Source organism: Heterocephalus glaber, unplaced genomic scaffold (genome assembly GCF_053883595.1).
Source record: "Heterocephalus glaber isolate CG9 unplaced genomic scaffold, H.glaber_assembly_v1.0 deba00001543, whole genome shotgun sequence".
Taxonomy (NCBI): domain Eukaryota; kingdom Metazoa; phylum Chordata; class Mammalia; order Rodentia; family Bathyergidae; genus Heterocephalus; species Heterocephalus glaber.
Window position 1 is genome coordinate 4,207,280 of NW_028258336.1, and position 22,582 is coordinate 4,229,861.

The 22,582-nt window shown below is 33.8% G+C and overlaps 1 protein-coding gene across 6 annotated transcripts in view; it reads left to right on the plus strand.

Annotated features, from left to right (window-relative positions):
* Positions 1-4,039: 4,039 nt before the first annotated feature.
* Adamts6 (ADAM metallopeptidase with thrombospondin type 1 motif 6) overlaps positions 4,040-22,582 on the plus strand; it is a 295,156-nt gene continuing 276,613 nt past the window's right edge. For 5 of the 6 annotated variants that reach the window (XR_015442349.1, XR_015442350.1, XM_087189555.1 and 2 more), the window contains exons 1-4: positions 4,040-4,653; positions 5,444-5,491; positions 11,503-11,873; positions 14,286-14,650. Coding sequence is in view for 4 of the 6 variants with exons in the window: in XM_087189555.1 (XP_087045681.1) it covers positions 11,777-11,873; positions 14,286-14,650 (462 nt within the window). In the remaining 2 variants the exon portion in view is untranslated. Of the gene's footprint in view, positions 4,654-4,679; positions 5,305-5,443; positions 5,492-11,502; positions 11,874-14,285; positions 14,651-22,582 lie in introns of those variants that run through there. The other variant, XM_087189556.1, reaches the window with a different exon arrangement.

Genomic DNA, 22,582 nt, shown 5'->3' on the forward strand with positions numbered 1-22,582 from the left:
AGAGCTACTTCCTTCAATTTAATAACTTCAAGCAATCATAATATCAGAATTTTTTATCTCATTTTTTTGAAAATACAAGCAATCTAATCTTGAGAACTGCCTTGGTGTATAACTTAAAATTTTAAATTTAACTTACGTGTTAAAGTATTAAAAAATCAAAGGGTCTCTGTTACCTCTAAAATTTCCTTAGTTCCTATTTTAAGGTTCTCAACTTTTCAGCCTTTACTTCTGTTTTATAATTTGAAATATAGACATATATTTCTTCCCTTTTTTCAGTACTGGAAGTTGAACACAGGTTCTCATGCATGCTAGATAAATGCTCTACCATTGAGCTACATTCTTCTTTAATTTTTTTTTTTTTTTTTTTTTTGGTGCTGGGGATCAAACTTGGATCCTTGCGCTTGTGTGGCAAGCGGCGAAACCACTGAGCTAAATCCCCGGCCCAAAAATTTTTATATTGAGACAGTGTCTTATTAAGTTGCTTGGACTGGTCTCAAACTTAATTCTCCTGTCTGTTTCCAGAGTAGCTGGGATTACTGGTGAACACCTGTAAAATGTTAAAAAATTTGTACTAAACTAAAATTCATTCAGAGTTTAATTTATAATTGTTTCATATATTTTAAATTAAGAAATAATGTGTAATTATACTACTAAAATATTTCCATGTTAATAGAAGTGCTGAATATAGTAAGATGGGAAGATAGTAACATAGGGTGAAAAAAACCGGTGTGGTGGGTGCCTCCCTATAATCCCAGTACTCAGGAGGCTGGGGCAGGATGAATGCCACAAGTTTGAAGCCAGCGTAGGCTACATAGTGAGTTCAAGGGCAGCCTGAACTACCTAGCAAGACCTTGTCAGAAACAAACCAAAACAAACCATCATATAGGATGAAAATGAAAACATGAGAGGAAACCAATAGATTAAAAAATATTTGAGATATGTGGGGATACTGGAGGCAATGTTGGTAAAAGGGTATGAACTTTCAGTTAAAAGAAATGAGTTCAAGAGCTCTGTTGTACATCATGGTTATTATAATTAACAACAATATATTGCATACTTGAAAATTGCTAAGTGAAGCGAATTTTAGTGTTCTAAATACACACACACAAAATAATTTGTGAGGTGTTGTATATGTTAGTTTCTCTTCCCTTGTTCTTTGGATTTAGCCATTCCAACATGTATACATATATCAAAACATCATGTTGCACACCATAAATACATAAAATTTTTATTAGTCAATCAAAATAAATAAATAAATAAATAAATAAATAAATAAATAAATAAATGTAAAATGAAAATTTAAGAGAGACTAAAGAGGGTAGGGGCACACTGGCAGGTCCACTTTGTGAACTGTCCTTAGACTGAATACTTATGATTATTATATGTATCCACTTTTGTGTAAGATTATTCTAGTTTAATCAAAAGTTTACTTAAAATATACAATGCAGCATGTGGATCTTGATTCTAATAAAAAGAGAAAATACTTTCTATTTGTGTTGGGAAATCTGAGTACTAATATTAGATTTTGTGGAATTGTTTTAAAGAGCAATAATGCTCTAGTACTGAGACTTTTTTAGTCCTTATATTTTAGAAATTAAGGGGTTGATGGGAAGGTGGGAGAATGGGAAAAAAATAAGAATCAAGATATATCATGTACAGGTACAAATTTCCTATGATGACTGTAATCATTATGTATATGTAAAATGTACCAATAAACTTAATCACTTAAAAAAACCAAACCAAAAAAAATTCAGGGAAATACTTAATAGATGCAATGGAATGATATCTAGTATTGGTTTCAGAATAATACAATGGGATGCAATGAATAATGGGGATAAACAAAGTTGGTCATGCCTTGACACTTGCTATGACTAGATGATGGCTACATTGAGGTTTATTTTACTACTTTGCTACTTTTATATATATTTGAAATCTTCTGTAATACAATTAAAATGTTCACACACATATACACATATATAAAGTTAAACTGCACTTCACCATTTCTCACATTAGTGATTTTTCACCCTTAGATTTCTTAACTCAGTTGGAGGAGACAAGGAATCTGTTGTAAATTTTTCCTTACTCTGTTTAGACACAGGATGGCACTCTTTGAATACGTAATTAGCCAAAGTCCGCTTCTGGCTGAATAGGCTCCTTTACAATGTGGGTACTTCCTAGGGCAGTGTATCTTAATTAAGAGTAAAAATTTTTCAGATAGCTAATAAAATGATTATGGCTGACACGTTATCTTTTTTTTCCTGTGCTTTCTGCACAAATTAAGGAAGATTACCGTTAATGTCTATTTAAACTGTGATTTTATGCAAAAACAGCTCTCTGCCCACCCTTATTTTTGGTGTTTACAATGATTGCTATCAGGGTTAGCCATCTCATGTATTTTAAACACACACACACACACACACACGAGTCATCTTTATTTAATACTGTTAATACCAACCACATATTACTACGTTTAAAATGGCATTTAGCCAGATAATACTGATCAGGGTCAAGATGAGGACTATTCATTCTGTGGAGTGATGCCTTGCCCTTCCAATCCTCGAAGAAACATTGAAGTAACTATTTTTGGACGTTCTTGGTCTGATTCATGCCTTCTTTTTGCCAACTATTCATGGATTCACCAGAAGAATTACACCTACCACCTCCGGCGTAGGAAGGGAGAAAAAAATTCAAATGGGCAATATTGTTAGCAGAAGCTAGAAATTTAAGAGCTGGTATTTAGAAAGGTCCTATTCCCTATCCTCTGCCCTCTGGTCCAATTCTCCATTTTGGTTCTGTCTATAGGAAATTGACTTGGCGTTAACTAAGGACTGGAATTTCAAAGCGTCAATTTCCCCCTCCCCCCAACCTCGGAAACTCTTAAACAGCTCCCTAACCTACACTCTGAGGCAGAGACGGATAAATGATGCAGCAGATTACACTGATGAAAGGCAACATTTGTCCTAAACTATTTTCACATTTTTCCTGTTTCCGATTTGTGTGCCAGACTTTGTTTGCTTGCTTAGGACATGAAAAACATATTGGGCATTTTCTTCACGGTTTAATGCCAGTGCCTTTCTCCCAGCAAATGAAAGTGAAAGTGCAACAGTGCAGTGGTATTTTATCCTTAAAGGCTGGACTGGCGGCTGGTGTGTTTGAGGGTAGATGGGGGAGGGTGAGATTGGAAAGGCTGAAGAACCAGTTTTGAGGGTTTGTTTGTTTATCTTGAGATCATAGCAGGGTTCCTGTTTCCCCCCCCCCCCCCCACCTTTCTTATGGGCTGTATGTGTGGATCTGTTTGCAGATTTATTTTCCTTTGGGCAGGCAGTGAAGTTTCATTCAATGTACTGACTTAAAAAATACACTTGTAGCTTTCTCCGGTTGCACTTTAAAACACCATCCAGTCTCACCCTCATCTGGAAATAATGCAAACTCTCCCCCCCCCCCACGTCAAGCCCCACATAACCTGAAGTTGATAGTCAGATGGAAAACGTGCAGGTCTTAGTTTACTTTCCTTTTTTTTTTTTTTTTTTGGTGATAATCTGACTTGTTGAAGTCTTTGTAAGACACAGAGGCGTTTTGTACACAAGTAGCTAACTACCAAGTCTTGAAATTTGCCTGCTCTACCGATCTAAGTTTGCTGTAAGTTTACCCAGAGGCAGTGTTCATGTACAACTTTTATTTATTGTATGAATTTCAAAAATACACAAAGGATGGGACTGAAGATATTAGCAGTGACATTAGTCCATCCAAAATCGCTCATCCTCTCCCTCCGCTTTCCTTTTTCCAAGAAACACTAATAACAAACCAGGCTAGAATTTCGAAAAGAGGTTAGAGAGAGAGGATGAGGAGGAAGAAAAGAGGCGGAGTGGTTTTGGGGGGAGAGGTTAGCGGGGCCAGAATTTCTCTCATTCACAGGGTGGAAAAGTTGACATTGTCTAAGCCCTTCTGAATGGCTGGTAGTTGGTTACCCCGATTGTACCTCTATCTCCCCTCCCCCTCCACGTGACGACCCAGGACACATGCGCACCCGACGCAGCCCAGGCACATCTGCAGACTGACGTCAGTGTGCTCTGCCTCTGAGGAAAAGCTGCCAAATTTTCTTCTGCAATTCAAGTTGGCTGGGGGCCGGTAGTGAGATCTAGGGCTACTTCAACAAATCTTTGCTGCCCTTCCTGCTCCTCTTGTCTTCTTTTCTCCTGATACCTTTTGATGCTCTGCACATGTTATTTGCATAGCAAAGGCACGAAGCTGTCCTGGAAGAGAGGGCACCACTTCCACCCCCAATAAGTTTTCCCCCCTTCCTTTCTTTCTTTTTTCCTTTCTTTTTTTTGGGGGGTGGGGAGAGAGAAAGGGTGTTTGCAAAGGCACATCTCAGGTTGGTAGCCTGGATGTATTGAAGGCATCTCTTTTTCTGCCAAATCAGAAAGTCCGTTTTCTAAAGCCCGAGTTAGCCAGACTATATGGTTTTATTCTGGCTGCAGAATAACTGGCTGGTGTGGCTTTGCAAAGGGGGGCAAAATAATACTAATACTAATACTAATACTAATACTAATACTAATAAAAAATTAGAGAAGAGAAGGGAGTACGTGAGCCGTCCAGTGCAATCTCTATTGTTTGAAACTTACTTTTAATCAGAATTTGAAGATGAAAACGGTAAGGAAGACTTCACAATATTCAATGAAACCTTTTTTTTTTTGAAAAAACTTGTGCTTTGCTTGTCTTCCGAATAACGCTTAGAAAACTCTCTCCTCTCCTCCCTCTCCCTCTCTCTCTCTCTCTCTCTCTCTCTCTCTCTCTCTCTCTCTCTGTATGTGTGTGTTTTATGGCAAGGAGTGAGTTTGACTGAACTCATTTTACAGATAGACATCTTTTTAACTCTAACTAGTCGGGGTTTGTAAAACTCTGGGACTTGCAAGTATTTTAAGATGCAAAAATATGTTTAATTATGTGAACATACGTATTTTATGAGATGGATTTGATATTGATGATTATAGTCTTTTAATTAATCTCCAAATAGTAATGGAGAAAGTAATAATGATACGTATGTTTTAAATTGATTTCCAGGTTTCTTAAAGAGAAGTCTCCTGCATTTTATAGTTTTATGTCAGTGTCTTAAGTATTCAGACAAGTGCATATTTTATGCTGGACTCAGAGGATACAATAATGTGCTAGCTGTAGCCCAGTGTTAGGATATGTTAAGCTCTTAATAGGCTAATCAAAGAGATGGAAACGTATGTTTTTGATTTACTTTTGGCCACTTGGGATGTGCTAGACTCATAACCCTCCGGAGCCTTGTTTATCAGGGTATGTCTGTATATATGTGTATGGGACCAAAGTTCAGGGATTGGGGAGGGAAAGTAAGAGTGCTGGAGGGAGTATTGGAAATACTGATAATGTGTGTTACAATTTCTGTTTTTGATAATTTCTTCCCTTGTTGTACTAGAGGCAAAGAGAGCAAGAGTGAGAAGGCGCACTGAGAGGAAACAAGAGAGTGAGTTTCTTACTCTTGTTTTTATTTGAGCTGCCGGTGCAATGCGTTTGGGCCAAATGCCAACTGTCTGGGTCACACGCGTTTTATCCAAATAGATTTAGCGCTGCTGTCTGGAAATGGGCTGCTGAATGTTAACTTTAGGATCAACTCAACCAGGGCAGCTCAGACTGTTACCCTCTGTCTGGATGAAGTAGAAGAGGGTGGGGGTGAGGGTGTGCAGAGCAGGGGGAGGAAAAGGGAAACTGAATCATTGCCTGGAACTTTAAAAAAGGCACTGACTGTGATTTTCAACATATTCTTTTATGTTCAGATTTTTTTCACTAATTTCTTTCTTTTTATTTATTTATTTTTAACTTATGCTGATTGAGACTGAAACTTTTAGATGTGGTAATGGCTGTCCTTATAATCCACGAGAGGAAAATAAATGTAATTTAAACTGGTGTAAAGGAAATTAAGAAAATTAATTTTGGAGATAATTGTTTTTCTGTTTCACCTGCAGTATGGTTTATATTAATTTAGTACTTAAATGTTATCGTTGGTGCTTTGGTTTTTGAAGAATGGCATATAGAAGCAGATAAGTTAATATTAAACAAATCAAATTCATTCATTTGTCACAAATGGTAGTACATGAAACATGTGTAGTTATATTAATATTTTTGTGATTCTCAAAAGGAAAATCTTCTAACCTCAAGATCTGAAATATTGTAAATACTTCTCATGGCTGGACTAATACCTGTAAGATTAATTCTTACTGTTGTCTATTCTTACCACTTTCTCTTTATTTCCTTAGCAACCACTAGGTAATTACTGGTGGCCTATGGGCCAAATCTTGGTCTGCTTGTGATGCTGGTGACAGAATTAAGAATTAACACATTAAGAAGAATTAATAGCATATTTGGAATGTGGGGGTGAGAAAGAAAAGGGAAAATGTGGATAGCTCTTTTTTATCAAAGGACAAGGTTGATTATTAACATTTTGAGCTACTTTCAAGAGAAAAAAGGCTTTCTGTTTTTCAGGAATAAAAGCATAATGAAAAATGACACATATTTACCTAGTTATTTAGGAGAAATATTTGTGACTATACGCAGTGTAGAACTTGATATTGGTAAATTTTGGTTTGTATTTTTGCTCTTTGCTCATGTGCTTTTGTTAATAGATAAATTTTGGGTGATTTAAATGTTTAATTATATCTTAGAGACCAATTTCATGAAGTTTATGAATGTTCTGAAAATCTTTATACTTAGAACATAGTAATGTCCTTAGCATACAGTAGGTGACAACTATTAGTCGAGAGAATAAATGGAAAATGAAATAAATTAATTTTCACATATAAAAATTAAATATCTGAAGGATGCATGGTATTGTTGCTTTTTTTATGGGGACCAAATCAGCTTTAAAATAAATGATCAGAGTTAAGATGGATCAAAGAAGTTGAGAAGGATATTATACATGTTCTCCAACTTCATAATAATAGTTCATGAGGGGAAATTATTACCTTGGCTACTCGCAGACTCCTTGAATGGGAAGTAAAGATGATAGAGGAAAAAGTCAAGTAATACCCTTCACCTAGGGCAAACTACTGAGGGAATCACTGTAGTGCAAATGTCTGATCTTATTTCTACTTAGGTAGTGAACCTAGTGGAAGCAGGTAAATGATTTTTTTAACTTTACTGGTTGTAGCATTTGTGTTATGAAAAAAGGCATATGTGAAATCAAAGTCAAATGGAAGTTTTGATTCTGTTTTCAAAATTAAAATAATTATCAGTGCAAGCAGTGCGTGATCTAAGTTCTTTACTATTTGGTTTAAAAGTCAATATAACCTACTTGGTTGATCCTATCATTATATCCAACTATCTCACATTTTTTGAGGGAAGGGGGAACTTGAAACAATTTTTGAAGAAAGGTTTTCAAAAAGTTATGCTATATAATGAGGGGAGGAGGCTAACATTTATTTATTCATTAAAGGGAAATATGCACACACATTATATCAGGTGTAATTTAATTTATTATCTCAACAAGTCTTTGTAAGGTAGATAGCAGTGTCATAAATTTATAGATGACAGAACAGATCTGTGGAGGTTCAGGACTCAAATCCAGTACTCAAAGCATTTGTGCTTTGCACGACCTAATAATACTTTTGCTCTGCAATTTAAAGGGTTAACTTAAAAGGTTAATAAATTATGATTTCTGGACAGTTGTCCAGTATTTTACTGTTCATCTTAACGTTGGAACTATATATTTGTTTAATGTCTAGATTAACCTCCCCAGCATGTGTCAGAAAGTAAGTTAACCTGTTCACTTATTGTGCAGATGACTATGAGTGGTTAGGTATGGTAGTTGTAATTTTAGTTGAGCTCTATCCAACTAAGCACCAATCTATAGTGTTAAGTTAATTCCCTGAGCATCAGAGACTTGAAAGAAAGGGAGGAGTGAGGGAGATAAAGAGGAAGGAGAAAAATTTATTGAATAACCATGTGCTGGATACTGTAGCTAGTGATGGAACCAAGACTTGAACTCTGTTTAATTTCAGCACTTCTGTTCTTTCTACTATGCACCAATGCCCTTTTTACTGCAAATCCTTAAATCATGTTAGTCTACTTCTGGCCAAAGAGTTACATGTTTCCTTTTTCTCCTAATACTATTGGCTTAGTTAACTTGGGTGTTTACAGTACAGTGTTAGTAAGGGTAACAGTGATGGTTACAAAGACTAGGATATTGAATGTGAAAAAATAGTTTCTTAAACCTAGCAAATTATATAGTAAGTTTGTCATTTGTTTCAATGCCCGGGAAAATAGAAGAAAAAAGATGAATGATTCAGCACAAATATATCACCGCTACTAGAAAATAAACTAATCTATGTTAATTATATATTCCTCTTTAAAGGAAGAATTCAATTTAAAGTATATAAAAGAACCATTTAAAGTTAGACATTATTCAAAACATTCTAGTACTTAAAAAAATTAAACAATAGAAATGAATGTTATTCATGAAGCGACAATTATACTTTAATATCTTATAATTAGGTTTGGCATATGCAGACTGTATGTAAATAAATTGCAAACCAAAATAACTTGGTCTTTTTATTACTGTTATTGAATAATAGAGTGACTTAATCTTTTTATAGATTTTTACCTGAGATATATAGTGTCTGTTGCCTTGCCTAAATCTGTAAAAGTAATTTTGAGGTGAAACAACTGCTGTAGGTAAAGTTGCTAAAACTATTCCTATTAACTATCAATACTATTCATGAATAGTTTATATAACATTAGTTGTATTCAACTACTATTGAATGTTTAAGTTATAGTACCTCAAACTGGAAGTGTGATATTATACAAAAAATTTAGACTTTAGAAGCAGATAGGCTCAGTATGTAAATCTGGACTCTCCTTTGACACTCTTTTTTATCTATACTGTAAATTGGTTACTATGTCAGTTATCAATTGCTGCATGTAACAAATTGCCACAAACTAAGGGACTTAAAACAACATATGTTCATTATTTCACAGTTCCTTTTTGTCACGTGTTCAGGCACAGCTTACCTATGTCCTCTGTCTCAGGGTTTTTGATGAAGTTGCAAGTCAAAGTGTTGGCAAGGACTGGTGTCTGCAGCTGACTTGATTGGGGAACAATCTGCTTCTAAGCTCATGGGTTTCTTGCATGCTATTGGACTATAGGTCTCAATTCCTTGACAGTGATAGTTAGAGGCTGCGCTCAGTTCCTTCCTTGTGGGCCACCATTAGCAGTTTGCTTCATGTAAGCCAACCAACGAGAGTCTGCTAACAAGATGGAAGTCAGAATCTTTTGTAATCTAATTATCTCTCAACAATGAGGTATTCTTTTGGTTAGGAGTAAATTTTTCAAGGGGAGGAGATTACAAAAGCGTGTAAATATCAAGGCTAGAATCATTGAAACCATTGGTTTGACCTGCCATAGGGCCAATAGTATCTACTGACAAAATTGTTGTGAGCGAAGATTAAAGGAAATAATACATTTTAAATCCTTTATTTTTGATGACTGTTCTTAAATTACTTTACCAGTTTTTACCTGTTAGTCTTCTGCATAAGAACCAAAGTTACTATTTCTATTATTACTAACACTATTTCCCATTTTTTCCTTGCCATCTAGACTTTTTGGAATGTGTTTGTTCTATTTATAATGACTATCTGCAGCAGCAATTTGATTTGTGTAATTTCATTCCTTTCCAAGACCAACCTCAAATGGTATATTTTCACAAGTTTCTTTGATTTATCCTTCTTTGAACTAGAAGTCATCTCTCTCTTCTGCTCTCCTTTGTAACTTCTATGGCATATACTAGTCTGCTTTGAATTTTTTTCTTACTTAGATATGAGCTCCTCAAGGAGAAGGATTGTGTCTTATCTTTTCTTTAATCCCTTCTGTATTCTGATGTTGTTTTATCATCATCTTTTAAACATTGTATGAATGAGTTAATTTTCTAAGATTTAGTAGTTTAATAATTTGTAGTGATAGTTGTAAGGAATTTTAAATGGTTGTGGTTGTTTTATATGTTGTAATAACCAATATTTCAAGCACCATAGGAAATGAAGTAATTACAAATAGTCTCTGATATACCTAAGGTGATTTTGTTTTAACCACTACTCATTTATTTATTCATTTATTCATCTATTTTTTGTTTTGTTTTTTGTTTTTTTGGTACCGGGGATCGAACTCAGGACCTTGCAGTTACGAGGCAGGCAGCGGCACCGCTGAGCTAAATCCCTGGCCCCCTTCATCTATTTTTAACCGAAAAATATGTAGTAAATGTTTACTGAATGATAATCCCATATATTAAGTACCTGAGATGAAAATCTTTCTAATATATTTTGCATACTTCCCTGTGTTAATAATAATTTATCTTTTTAAAAGTAATCTGAGGTTTTTTCCCGGATTGATGCACAATATTATGAAAATTAGATATTGAGGTATAACACACTTATACACACAATAGGAAAAGTATAAGAATGGTTTGCCTTTACCTCAAGGCGTAATACTTTGGAGATCTAAAACTACTTTTTAGTTTTTGGCCTTTTAAAAAATCTTTGTTTTTCTTTAGTAAGTTTTGTTGTTGTGGTTATTTTCCTTCTTCTAATATGCTGTGAAAAATCAGGCAGCTAAGTATGCTAGTATTCTGAATAAAAAGTAAAAGCATGGGTTCTGAGTGAGGTTTTTGGCTGAAAGTAAAGTGTATTACATAGAACTTCAAATCTGTTGTGATACCTGAATGAAGTTTAAAAATTTCTAGAGTTGGAGTTACCTTATTTGAGTTGCCTTATAAGAGTTAAGTGTTACAGTTAATATGTTTCAACTTTTCAGAAGTTTAGTTTTAATACCATTGGCATTTTCACAGACAGCTGATAAATGCCACTGTACGTAGATCTGCTTTGTCAGAAAAATGATAGGTGCTTCATAAAGTAGCACAGCAATCTCTGGATGTAAATAACCTTAAAGAGCACATTAAGGAATGTGTTGTACAAATAATGAATTTAGATTATGAAGCCAGTTTATTTTTAATTTATTTAAAGGAAGTTAGTTCACTGTATTGTTCTGTTATTTTCAAAGTTCCTTATTTTTAAAATTTTTATTTTTATTAGTAAATATTTGTAGTACATAATTGCATTTATCATGGGGAGTTGATGCACATACATGTACACATCTTAATTCTTTTTACATCCCTTTTCCTTTCCCTTCCTCCCCCTTTCTCCATCTCTGTTCAAAGTTTTTTCTTTAAAAAAGATTTATGTTTCTTCTTCATATTCCTTCTTTTATTATTAAGTAGCTGTCATATTATCTTGCTAACCATTTAGGTCTCTAATTATGTGTTTACTCTTGCAAATATTTATTTTAGACTATACAGAACTATATTAGTCTAATTTAACTACATTAAGTTATTTTGTAATTATGTCCTTTGGCAAATGTTGAGTAATAAATAGTAGATCTGTCCATTTAGGATATTGTTCAGTTAACTTAAATTTTTTTTTGGTTTGTTTTTCTAGGTTAAAAAATGGCCATATTTTAGTAACTAATCAGCCTAATATGAAAATTTTTGTCGTCATTATTTTTTTCATTTTGAGTTGGGAAAATGAATCCACATATAGAAGAAAGTATGAGATGTTGGAAAAAAGTGCCTTATGTTAAACAGTGGAACATGTAATATCTAATTTACAAGAAGTTATAAAGAAATAAAACTGTTATGCTTCGATTTTGGTATAGTATTAACTCTTTAGCACATAGGTAGCCCTCCAAAAAAATCATCCATTTTTCTAAATTATGGAAATTTTGTGGAAGACGTTGACCTGGATTTTGGGCCTTATCATGGCTTCATCGGAATTTCTTAGTGACCACAGACTTTCATACAGTTCTCAAGGTAGGATTCCTGCTTTTGAAACTTCACAAAAAATGTTGTTAATAGTTAGATAAGAAAAGATTCTGAATGTTTAGTTTGGGTGAATACTTCTTTTGGGATATGTTGTATTAGGAACTGAAGCCTACTGTGTCATTTCAAGTTCTGGTTTAATAAATATTAAGGGCTCTAAGAGTCTGTTTAATGTCTAGAGGATTTTGGAGTTGATTGGTTTTTCTTGGAAAATCATAGACCCCAAGTTTCTTCTTCTGAATGCTAAACTTTAATAGACTCATTCATTGCTAGGATTTATGAACAAGGTCATTTTAAAAAATAATCCAAAGGTTTATGATGCAAGAGAAGAAGAAACCAGGTAAGTTCTGATACAGTGTTATGGGCCTTTAATATGGGACTTTTCATAAAAAGTACTTTTCCAAACTTGAGAATTCTGACCTAAGGACTAAAATCTGGGTAAAAGAGTGAGAATTATAGTCAATTTTTCTAATTTTAAAACTTATTAATTTTAATCTATGAAATTGAACTTTATATGATAGAAATTATCTTAACAAAATCCCAGGAGTCAATATTTTGTTTTTCACGGACTAATTTATTGTTTATAGAATTATTGAAGGCATACGTTTTGATTTTCTTTCCATGAATGCATACTAACAATTTTTTGGTGCCAATGAGCCAGATTTTCAAGACTGTTGTAGATTTTTTTTTTAGGTACTAGGGATCAAACTCAGTACCTTGCGCTTGCAAGGTGGGTGTGGTGCCATTGAGCTAAATCTCTGGCCCTAAAACTGCTATAGATTTTATATATTTCTAGAAGTCCATGTGTAAAGAGTGGCTCTGAAAGTAATCAACAAAACCATGGAATTTAGTATGGACTCTTTATCTACAAAAAGTGAAATAAATACTATGTTTCAATTTATTTCTATTTATAAATACTATGTTTCAATTTATTTCTATTCGGTTGTGGTTTCATGGGGGTTTATATTTCTTAGTTAAACCCAATATATAGACAGTGATGCATTGGGTAGACTTTTGGGTTTTTTAAGTTGTAAACCTAACTAAAGAAAGGTATGGCTAAAATGGTGATATTTAGTATATCTGAATGAGGAAAATATGTTTAATAGTTCTCCAAATTTTTAGTATTCTATTGAATACTAAACAGTTTTACTGAGGTATAATACACACACCATACAAATCATCCATTTAAAGTGTACAACTTGATATTTTTATATGTTCAGAGTTATCACTACACATTTTAGAATATTTTCATCTGTCCAAAAAGAAAATCTATACTCATTAACAGCACATCTCAAATTCCTTCCAAGCCACCCTTCAGCCCAACCCATAGGCAACCTCTAAATCTCTGAACTTCTGAATAGAAATTTCTAGAGATTTGCCTTTTCTGGATATTTAATATAAATAGAATCACTTAATATGAGGTCTTTTGTGTTTGGCTTCTCTTAATAAGCACAGTGTTTTTATAATGTTAGAAACTGAGCTTTGATTATGAAGTCAGTTATTGTGAAGTTTCATTCATGTGTCATAGCATTTATCAGTACAATTTTCCTTTTTATTGTAGAATGGTGTTCCATTGTGTGGCAGTACACACTCTGCTTATTTGTTTATCAATTGATAGAAAATTGAGTTATTTCCTCTTTGCTTTTTTTTTTTTTGGTACCGGGGATCGAACTCTGGTCCTTGCACTTATGCAGCAGGCAGCGAAACCACTGAGCTAAATCCCCAGCCCAGTTATTTCCTCTTTGGTTGTTGTGAATAATGCTGGTATGAACATTTACATACAGTTTTTAATGTGGATATGTATTTTCATTTCTTGTGCATATATAATTAGGAGTAGAATTCCTGGATCATATGGTACTTTCATGTTCCACATTTTGAGGAACTGTTAGGCTGCTCTTGAAATTGGCTGTAGCATTTTACATTAACACTGATGATTTTGGTTTTTAAAAATGATTTCTAGATAGCTGTGGAGATTTTATATAAATTCTTTTTTGGATAACTTTAAAAAATAGAATTTATGTGAGCTAAACTCTTTTTTTTACATATATATACTTATTATTGGTTTTTTATTTCCACATAAAATTTTCATACTTCTTATGGAATTTTGCTTCTAGAATCTATGTTTTTAAAGTGGAATTTATAAAAGAAAACCAGTCTTTCACAAGCAATTTAAAAAGAATATTGTTTTGAAGAATGGAATAATTGGGACTTAATCTTTAGTTTTTAAACTTTTACTCTTTCAGTTTTGTTTAATATAAATTTTTTGGTCCATCTCTCACATTTAATGATGCATAGTTTTAACATATTTGACATCATTGTTTATGTTGCTACTTCTCTGTTCTGCTAAATTTTCTTTTCTTCCATGTGCTTTTTTTCTGGATTCTCTGCCTTGTGATTACAAAGAGGAATTCCTGACTTATCTTGAACACTACCAGCTAACTATTCCAATAAGGGTTGATCAAAATGGAGCTTTTCTCAGCTTTACTGTGAAAAATGATAAACATTCAAGGAGAAGACGGAGTATGGACCCTGTCGATCCACAGCAGGCAGTGTCTAAGTTATTTTTTAAACTTTCAGCCTATGGCAAGCACTTTCACCTAAACTTGACTCTCAATACAAATTTTGTGACAAAACATTTTACGGTAGAATATTGGGGGAAAGATGGACCCGAGTGGAAACATGACTTTTTAGACAACTGTCATTACACAGGATACTTGCAAGATCAACGTAGTACAACCAAAGTGGCTTTAAGCAACTGTGTTGGGTTGGTAAGTAGATGTTATAATTTTAAATTTCTGATGAGAAAACAAATTCACAATAAAAATGTCTTTCCTCAGATTAAAAGATACATATTGGTGGTTTAAGTAGAAAGGTAATAGTCTAAAATTGTTATTTCTGCTGCCTTTGGCTTTGATCATCCTTTAAATGTTCATATTGAATTTTCAAAGATTGGCTTTTAAAAGAATTAATAGTAGAGGAACGAATGAAACGTCAGGTTTCATTTTAGACTTACATTTTTCTGTTCTAATAGGATGTTTTAAAAATGCATAAACAAAATCCAGTCATTGGTAAAGAGTTTCAGTGTATGTTTGTATACACATAATATGTATATATTATGACAGGAAACTACAACTCCCATTGCCTCAGTTAGGTTGTTCTCTATAGTATCTTCTTTGGTAGGTAACATAGGCTAATATTAAACTTTTTTTGGAACCAGGGATTGAATTTGGGTCCTTGCCCTTGCGCACCAGGCGGCAAAACCACTGAGCTAAATTCCCGGCCCACTTAAGACCTATTTTGATTACAAGTTCTTCTTCTTTTTTTTTTTTGGTACCGGGGATTGAGCTCAGGAACTTGCACTTGCAAGGCAGACGTGGTGCCACTGAGCTAAATCCCCTGCCCCATGATTATAAGTTCTTGAAGCAAATCTTTTTTTCCTATTTCTAGTGTTGGGGATTGAGTCTAGGGCCTTATACATGCTAGAGAAGTGCTTTATTAGCACAGAGATACATCCCCAGTTCTTTTCATTTGAATCATGATCTTGCTAAATTGCCCAGGCTGGCCTCAAACTCGAGACCCTCCTGCTTTAGCCTCATGGGTAGCTGGGATTACAGGCATGTACTACTAAGGTTGCCTGAAGCCAAATCTTTTATATGAAATACTGACTATGAAATGTTTTTCCAACATTTATGTGAAGATTGATGATAATCTTATTTCACTTCTAAAATGAGTTCTAGAGTACAGAGTTTTTGCCGGGCATTTGAAAGCATTCTATTCTAGTGCTAAATAGACAGTTCAGAGTTACACATAGTAATGATTGCAAATCAAAGCATATTTCTCTGTTTCCTCTTCTATTTTTACCCTGTTCAAGGTAATGTAGGTATCCCATTAAAGCTTCATCTGTGTAAAAGAGCACGAACATTTTTATGTCTAACACAGAAACTGTTTATCTTCCTTGTCATATCATACATATTCTTATGTATACTTATATTAAAGCATACATATTCTTATATTCTTCTGCATGCTTTATATTGAAACAAAATAATTAGAATTGAGTTAAAAATAAGTTTTCAATTTGAAGGAATTATCAACAACTATACAATGGAGAAGGATTTCAGTATATATATATAACAATTTGCTCAGATTGTCCATTTTCTGTAACTGTAAAGTAAAATGAGCCCATAGAATTACTTAGATTTTAAGATTTGAATTTAATTCCTGTATGTATATTGAATACGTTTTTTGCTTTTTTGTTTCCCTATGAACAGTATTAGGAATTTATATACTAAAGATTTATTTTTTTGAATAAATAAATGTATCTTAAGATTTCTCATGTTGAAATGATACTTTCTATTAAATATCAGAAATTTTCATAGGCAAATACTTTTTCTTTCTTTATATTTGGCATTAACCTTAATATGCCATTGCTAGTCTTAACAGCGTGATGAAATAAGCAAATTTGAGATTCAGAAAAAATAAAACAAAACTGATTTCATTGTGGAATTTGAGGGAAGAGGGGTGATTGGTTATTTAAATATGAATTAGAACATATAAATGATAATAAGGCCTATTCAGACTGTGGCACTGGGAATGGAAAAGATAGAATGAATCTGAACCACTTTTTGGTGAGAAAATTTAGAGGATTTGTATCCTATTAGTCTTTTATTCCCTGGAATACAGTAAGAGAGATAATACACAGTAAGCATTTAATAATATTTAAAAAATGGAGATAGAATCAAATGAGGTGTGGGGTGAAAGAGAAAGTAATTGAAGATGGCTAGACGTTCTCTTTTGGATGAATGTATGTGAATACTATTAGCTGAAAAGAAGGATTAGAAGAATACTGGATTAGAGAAGAAGATGAAGAGAAGGCCTTTGATACAGTAAATGTAAGGAATTTGAAGAAATAAATATGTCTAGTAGTATTCGGGACATATAGCTTTGAATTTAGAAACAATTCTAGAAATGAGTAACTTGAGAGTCAAGGTAGGTAACTATGAAATTGTGACAGATATAGTCTGATGAGTCAAAGTTGCAAGTGGACCTTTACAAGATGATGACACACTGTCATCAACATGTTCTTCATCCTCACTAACACTTTCCGACTCTTGTTTTCTTTCCCATTTGTTAACACCTTTTTGTTTTGCTTCTTATTGAAATTGCAAGGTCCATGTTAGTTAATTCTGATTACTTGGTTAAGGTATGACTTGCCAGGTTTGTTCACTAATGTTATTTTTCCCTTGACGATTAATTGGGAATTTATGAGCAGATATGTTGAGACTATGTAAATACCTTGTTTTGCGTTACTCTTTTATCTATCAGTTTTAGTAAACTTCCTTTTTATTCTTATTTTGTATGATGTTATCTTTTTTTGTTAGAATACATAAACACATTTTTTAAAAACTCCACTTTTCAATGTCGACTGCTTTTAATTAATTTTGTTTTTAAATGTTCTGTATAAAATAGTTTTCATTGCAGAGATTATTAGTATTTTCTAATCATTTTTTTTTTTTTTACTCATCGTTTCAGTGTTACAACCCTTGCACCACTCAAAGGACAAAGTTCCTAATATTACATTCTACTGGTTGTTCCAAATAATGCCAATTTTAGTTTGCTTTATGTCTGGACAATAGTTTTCTAATCCAGATTTTGTTTTTTTGGAGTTTGTAATTCTATTTTTCCTTATTGAGGAAAAAAAAGAATTTTGTTTTTTTTTTAAATAAGGTAACCAGTAGTGTGTTGTTCCTTAGTTCTTATATCTATTTCTTGAGATATATCTCATTTGTATCGGAGGCACTGGAGTATACTGGTTAATTAAGTTATTAAGCCACAGCACATCTCTCATTTTAGATTTCTTATTTCCTAAGTTAGTTCTACATCTTCTTCTTTTTGAGTTTATATTCTGGTTTCTTTTGGAGAACATCTTAAAATAATTACCTGAGAACAGATGCCTAGGAAGTAAAATTTCCGAGTCTTTGCCTATTTGAAAGTGACTATGTTGACCTTATGTTTGGTTAATAATTAACTGAATGTGGAATTCTAGGTTATAAATAATTTTCTTTAACAACCATGGGTGCTAGAATTGGGAAGGGGAGGAAATATATGGGTCATCAAATTTATCTATATTGCCAGGTGTGGTGGCACGTACCTGTAATCTCAGCTTCTTGGGAGGTGGAGGCTAGAAGATTTCAAGTTCACGGGCAGCCTGGGCAACTTAATGAGGCTTTGTTTCTAATAAAACTTTTAAAAAGGTGGGGGGTGATTGGGGATGTAGCTCAGTGATAGAGTGCTTGCCTTCCATGTGCAAGGCCCTGGGTTTAATTCCCAATAGAGCAAATAAATAAATAAATAAGTAAATTTATATATGGTTTTATATTTTTAAACAAAGGAAAATATTTAAAGGTGTAAAAACTTAGCATTGATTTATCTGAGGTGAAAGGTAGAAGTCTGGTGTTAGTTTGACTTTTATCCTTTTTTTAAACATTTTTAATTGTTTACTTTTTTATTGACAAAAATTTACATATTCCTCTCTTTATCTTTCCAGTTTCAGTAATTTTATAATGTGGCTAGATATGGATCTTCTTTCTATCTCTTTGTTTGGTATTCAGCCTAAGAGAATTAAAAAATTATTTCCTTAATACTTTTCTCTCTTTCTTCCTCCCTTTCTTTCTTTCTAGAATTGGCTTTCTGCTCATCTGTATGTCTCTCTCTTTTTCTATCTTTTTCTTTTTTGTTATAAGTTCTGTGAGAATTTTTCAGTTTTGCCTTCTTTTCCTTCAATTGATTTAACAGTTTCAGCTCTCATATTTCTAATTCTCAAAAGATCTTTCTTTTCCCTTACCTTCTGTTCTTATCTCATGAAAAATGATTTTGTTCAATTCCTCTGAAGATAATTATATATAGGTAGTTATAAAAGCCCACTGACCCTTTAAACTTTCTGTTCATTTAGTTATGTCCAAAGTTGCATTTCTTTCCTTTTTTAAATAATTCATTCTTCATTCACTCATTCATTGAATACTTATAATTACCTACCATATAATAGACACTGTTTTAGGTAGTAGGAGTACAACAGTGAATAAAACCCAGATCCCTAAAATTATTTACCTTGAATTCTAGTGGTGGAGATATAAATAAGGTAAATGAATAGAAATCATAATATGTTAGATAGTGATAAGTGGTAAGGTGGAACAAAATATTGGGCAAAGACCTAAGGGAAATGAGACAGGAAATGTTGGCATTTAAGGCATAAGATTTCCAGGTTGCAATCTGTAACTACAAAGGTTTGATCTGAGTGAGGAAAAGCAAAGAGGCCCCAATGGCTATAGCTAAGTGAAGCACAGGGAGAGTAATCAAAGTGAGGTCATGAAGGAAACTGGGAGTAATACAAGATTTTAGAAGACACATGACAAGATGTATGATGATTTCAAGTTTGAGCCATGAGAAACTGGAAAAACAATTATCAACTGAGATGGAAAGGCTTGGGCATTGACTTAAGATTGAGAAGCTAGTGGAGGAGTAAGTTGGCAGTGTTTAATGTGAATTCAGTTAGACACATTAAACTAGAGATGCTGTATAGGACATTGGATATGCCAGTCAAGAGTTTGAAGAAGAGATATGAATTAAAAGGTTGTAAATTTTGTAGTCAACAATATATAGATGACATTTAAAGCTTGAAGATGTGAGATTGCTTAGGGAGGTGCATGGGTAGAATAGAGAAGTGATCTAAGAGCTGAGCCTTTGGGCATTCCAAGAGTTCAGGGAAGTCAGAGAGAAGTGGAAGAAACAGCAAAGAACATAGCATTAAGAAAGTAGAAAGAAAATCAGGCAAATGTTTTGGAAGCCAACATAAAAAGTATTTCAAATGGAAAATGCTGCTGCTGAGTCCAAACAAGAGTAAGATTGAAAACTGACCATTGAAATTTTCAGTGAGGAGGTTATTTGAGACCTTGACAAAAGCACTTTTGGTTAAGTTATGGTGGTGTTAGTATGGAGGCAAAGACCTGATTGGAATAGATTTAAGAGGGAGTGAGAAAAAAATATATAGACAGTAATTTCAAGGATGCTGGAAAAATGGTCAGTAATTGCCGGCCCAAGCGAGGTCAGGGAAAGTTTTGTTTTGCTTTGTTTTGATAAAGATGGGAATAATTATGTAAAGAAAAGAAAAACTGATGGAGTGAAGTCAATGATGGGTAAAAAGGGATGGAATCATCTATGTAAGTAGAATAATTAGCTAGGAGAATAGATAGTTTGTCCATAATAGCAGGAAAAAATAGATTTTATAGACATGAGTTACAGGTATGTAGGGGCTTGTGTTTGTGGGAGTTTGTAGGAGATAGTGCAGTGTGGTATATTGGAAGGGAAATTGGAAGGATGGGATTTTAGAGAATTAAGAAGAGATGGAGGGAAGAGAGGAAAGGGAGGGAAAGGGGATGAAAAAAGGAATTAATATGTGTTATGTCCATGTGCCAACTCCACATATGGAACATAAGCATTATGTACTGCAAACATGTACTAATAAAAATTTTAAAAAGAAGACATGAAAAAGCATGCCTTGTTTATCTAAGAGAGTAGAATACTGGATGAACTAGATAATACCATGGAATATTAGTTAGGGCACAGTTGAAATTAATGATTATGAATTTAACGTGAACCCATTAGCTTGTTGGTGTTTTTCTCTGGCTAAGTCCAATTGCAAAGGTGCAGGTCTACGCAGCAAAATTTATTTTAATCAGGCTTGTGGTTGGCCAAATGAACTGAATTTAGTAAGGTGAGAAAGGGGCTAGAGAATTCAAAGTGGAATTGAAGCTGATTTGGAAGGGAAGCGAGGATATGAGGTGGGTGAAAGACTGAAAAAAGCTGATCAATTGATTGAATGTCTAGATGGAAATAAAAGACTGTTTCTTGGAGTTGAGATGTTGGAAGGATGGTGCTAGAAAGAAGAGTGGAATACTTGAAATAAAGATTATGGAATGTTGCAAATATTCATAATGCTAAAGTCTAGAATTTAACCATGGGCATGAATGTCTAAGGTAAGGTGAAAGACAAGATATTTGAAGGAGAGGAGGTCAAGGAAATGGGAGAGGAGAGATTGAGAGATTATCTACATTAGTAGTTCTTAATATGTGTCCATGGATAAAATTTAGGGGGATCATGAATTGGAATAAATAAAACTTTTTTTTTTGGTACTGGGAATTGAACTTGGGACCTTGTATTTGCGAAGCAGGTGATGGGACCACTGAGCTAAATCCCCAGCCCAAACAAATCCTTATTTTTTTAAGTACATGTTTGCAGTACATAATGCTCACATTGATCATGCAGAATTTGTACATAACACATCTTAATTCTTTTTTTGTCCTCTAATTCTTTTTTCTGTATTTATTTTATTATTAGTATATGTTTGCAATACCTAACACATACATTTATTGTGGAGAATTGGTACATATACAATCGCATCTTGATTCTATTTCTTCCTCTTCCCCTCTCTTCTCTCCTGTCTTGCCACATTCCCTTTCCATCTCCACAAAGTCTATCTCCATTTCCTATCATGCTCCTGGAGACCATAATTCTAAGCAAAGTAAGTCAGGCACACAGGTTAAGTATCACATGGTTTCTCTTATATGAGAAATCCAAAGTATAAATTAAAGAGCAAAATAAAAGATAGATAATATTTTTACTAATACTTAACTAAACTTTAAAATTTCTTTCAATTATAAAATATAGGTAATCAATATAGTAATATCAGTACCCATGACTTTATCCCCCAAGTTTTTGCATGCTTTTCAAATTATTTTTATTCATCACTGTTGTGAAATTATTGCAGTTATCAGAGCCACTGAAGATGTTAACGTGTTACAAAAAGTATATGTATGTATTTTGCTATTTAATTTTATTTATAATTTCATATTTTTTTCTGCATTTAAAATATTATTTTGAGAAGGGATCCATGGGTATCACATCTAGATACCCAAAGGGAATCAGAGCACAGGTGCACCCATAAAATGTTTTAAGAGCCTGTGATATAAGAGGATATTGAAATCAACAATTATTTGATTTATTGCAGAGAGTGACAGTGATCCAGCAGCTACAATATTTAAGAAACTAATGGAGTAGCTTGGGGCCAGTAGAAAACTGCAACTAGAAGGAGATAAGATTAGAAGGAGATAAGAAATTTTAAGCCGGTATTTTGCTTGAGGAGCAAGAGAGAATTGCATGGATATGGCAATAAATTGTAAGAACCCTATCTTCAAGTCTAATAAGAGGCATGTATAAGAGAAAGTGTCCATGATTTCAGAGGTCTATAAAGAAAAACTGTCATTTAGAGATATTCAAGTTTTTGTTAGAACAAGATGAAGTGAATAGTCACAGATGAGGCTGAGAGTACAGGAAATGTTGTTGATGATTGGTTTTGGGTTTGAGAGGAGGAGTAGGCAGTGGGATCAGAAAACATTATCCATATCCATACAGGGAAGAGGATCCAGGACATGCAACTCAGACTTCTCATAGGAACTGATATGAACTGATATGAGTGGGGGCATTACAAAATCCTTCCTGATAAGCCTGATAAATGGTGTAAAGCTGAGGGTTGCTGCTGAAAAAAGTCATGTACAAATATCTGAGACTTCAGCTTAGCTCAGTCTTCCATCATCTGGCCTCTAGCCCTTGTCTAATCCTGTAATTCTCTTTCTCACCCTCTAGTCAGT